This window comes from Octodon degus, unplaced genomic scaffold (genome assembly GCF_000260255.1).
Source record: "Octodon degus isolate 3935 unplaced genomic scaffold, OctDeg1.0 scaffold00032, whole genome shotgun sequence".
NCBI classification, from domain to species: Eukaryota; Metazoa; Chordata; class Mammalia; order Rodentia; family Octodontidae; genus Octodon; species Octodon degus.
In genome coordinates this window covers 3,526,023-3,528,405 of record NW_004524608.1, presented here as the reverse complement: position 1 = coordinate 3,528,405, position 2,383 = coordinate 3,526,023, and the positions used below count along the sequence as shown (strand labels likewise).

General features: G+C 54.4%; 1 protein-coding gene across 2 annotated transcripts in view; it reads right to left on the bottom strand.

Moving 5' to 3' along the window:
• Positions 1 to 2,383, bottom strand: part of Dennd4b (DENN domain containing 4B) — a 16,937-nt gene that overhangs the window by 11,877 nt on the left and 2,677 nt on the right. For both annotated transcript variants that reach the window (XM_004629830.2, XM_023713722.1), the window contains exons 3-6: positions 1,566 to 1,818; positions 1,253 to 1,322; positions 967 to 1,136; positions 651 to 895 (exon numbers count right to left, since the gene is read on the bottom strand). In XM_004629830.2, the coding sequence (XP_004629887.1) occupies positions 651 to 895; positions 967 to 1,136; positions 1,253 to 1,322; positions 1,566 to 1,818 (738 nt within the window). The remainder of the gene's footprint in view (positions 1 to 650; positions 896 to 966; positions 1,137 to 1,252; positions 1,323 to 1,565; positions 1,819 to 2,383) is intronic.

Sequence of the window (2,383 nt, the reverse complement as noted above, 5' to 3'; positions counted from 1 at the left end):
AGAGAGACAGAGAGACAGAGAGACAGAGAGACAGAGAGACAGTGCAAATCAGGTCCCGGGGGCTTGCAGGATAGCTCCGTTGTTTAAAGGTTTAAAGCACCTGCTTGGGCAAACTCAGTCAGGCACAGGGGACCACGGTTCCATCCCCAGATTCACATGTCACATCAGATCCACCCTTAAGGCAGCCTGAGCCAGCCAAAAAAAAAGTCCTTCTCAAGTTAAAAAAATTTTAAAAAGACAGGTCCCCCTGGACATACATAGCCCTGCCAGCACCCAACTAGCGAGCCCAGGCTAGATTTCCTCCCCTTTCAATCAATGACTTTTTTTTTTTTTTTTGGTAGCATTGGGGTCTGAATCAAGGGTTTTTGCACTAAGCTACTTTCCCAGCCATTTTTTATGTGTTTATTCTGAACAGTCTCAATAAGTTGCCTAAAATGGGCTGGTACTTGTGATCCTCCTGCCTCAGCCTCTCAGAGTGCTGAAATTATAGACATGTGCCACCCAGCCTGGCTCAGCAACTTTTCCTAACTGATCACAGAGAGCAGCCTATCTTCTACATTTGTGCCCACCCCACCCGAACCCTAATCTCCCTAGCATACCCACCCCATCCCCCCACAATTCCTTCCCAGGGTTGGGGGAACCCTGCTCACGCTTCCAAGGGGAGGCGGTGGGGGCCTGAGACGGAGTAGCGGTAGAGAAAGGTGAGGAAGGCGCGGAAGGCAGGGAAGGCAGGCCAGCGGGACAACACAGCAATGGCACGGCGGCTGCGCACAGCTCGGCCCCCCAGTGCCCGGCCCCGTTCCACAGCACTCAGCAGGCCTAGTGCCCGGGCCTGCCGCTCCGACAGCTGGGCCCGCGGGAACGCCTCATAAAACTGCAGGGCAGCACCATACACCTGGCAGGGTACAAGGGGTGGTCAGGAGGCCCTGCAGAGCCCAGGCCCCTAACCACACTCAGGGTACCCACCTTATCACCAGCAGCCCCTGTAAGCACAAAGGTAGAGAAGACGGGCACCGGGTACTTGGTCTGGGCAGGCCAGCACTCGATGGTGGCCCCCATGGGCAGGCAGAAGACGGGAACTGACTCGGGAAGTGGGAATGCCTCGTTGTCCTCCTCGGGGTAGCGGCCCAGCAGTTCTGCACCCCGGCAGAGTGAGGAGTACCAAAAGAGGGGTTCCATCAGACCCCAGGAGAGGACAGGAGAGCCCAAAGAAGACATCAGCCAAGATTCGGAAGGACAAAGAGTCACTCACCTGCCTCATACACCAGTGTGTTGGCCTTGGCCAGGCCCACCTTGTAGCACAGGTGCACTGCTGGGCCCCACTGTTCCGAGATGGCAAGAGAAAAGTGGACACACAGCTAGCCACGATTTCTGGGTCCCTCTCCTCTCCCACCCTGCAATGGTCCTTTGTCTTTAAAATCCCACTAAAACCTATTCTCCAAGCTCAGTCACCCTCTGGCCTGGTCCTGGTCAAAGGCCTTGGTCCCAGGCTGCCTCTGTGCCCAGCATCTACCCCTCACACCATTGGTCCCAGTCTCAGCTCTTGGCCCCATGGCCCCACTCACCATGCCAGGGTTGAGGTTACGGGGCAGTCGGCAATAGGTGTGAGGAGTGCCCTCACCCTTGCTGGGCAGCACCAGGCAGAGGTCAGTGATGCCCAAAGCATGCAGCCCTGCCCCCTCTGCTGCCCGCCGGTAAGTGAGGTAGGTGCGGGGATGCCCAGGGCCCGGAGGGGCCAGGTTGGCTGAGTGGCTGTAGGGTGTTGTGTCGAGCACTTGGAAGCCAGGCTTGGGTCGGTCCTTCCCTTCATAAAACACCCTTGGCACAGACAGCAAAGAGGCGTCAAGAGCTCAGGGTAGAGACCAAAGCCCCACCCCACCCCCACCCTTGGTCTCACACCCTGATCCCAGAGCCAACTTCTACACTCTGCCCTGCAGGATCCTATGCCCCCTTATGCCCTTGGCTCCACATCTCCATCAGTCCCAGCCCAACAGACCTTCCACAGCACTGATGCTCCTGAATCAACACCAAGCTAAGTCCCTTATGTCTGGGTATTCCATTTAATCTTCTCAACCATCCATAAGGAATGAATATCCTTTTTTTTTTTTTTTCAGGAGTACTATTGAATGTGGGGTCCTTCTCATCGAGCTATATCCCCATCTTTTTTGTGTTTCCTTTTAAATATTTTTTTGAGGGCCAGGGCGATAGCTCAGTAGAATAAGTGCTTGCCTGGGAAGCGCAAGGTCCTGAATTCAATTTCCCGCACAATAAATAAATAAATAAATAAATAAATAAATAAATAAATAGTATTTTGGGGGCCGGGGAGATGGCTCAGTAGGATAAGCGCTTGACTTGCAAACGCAAGGATCTGAGTTCAATCCCC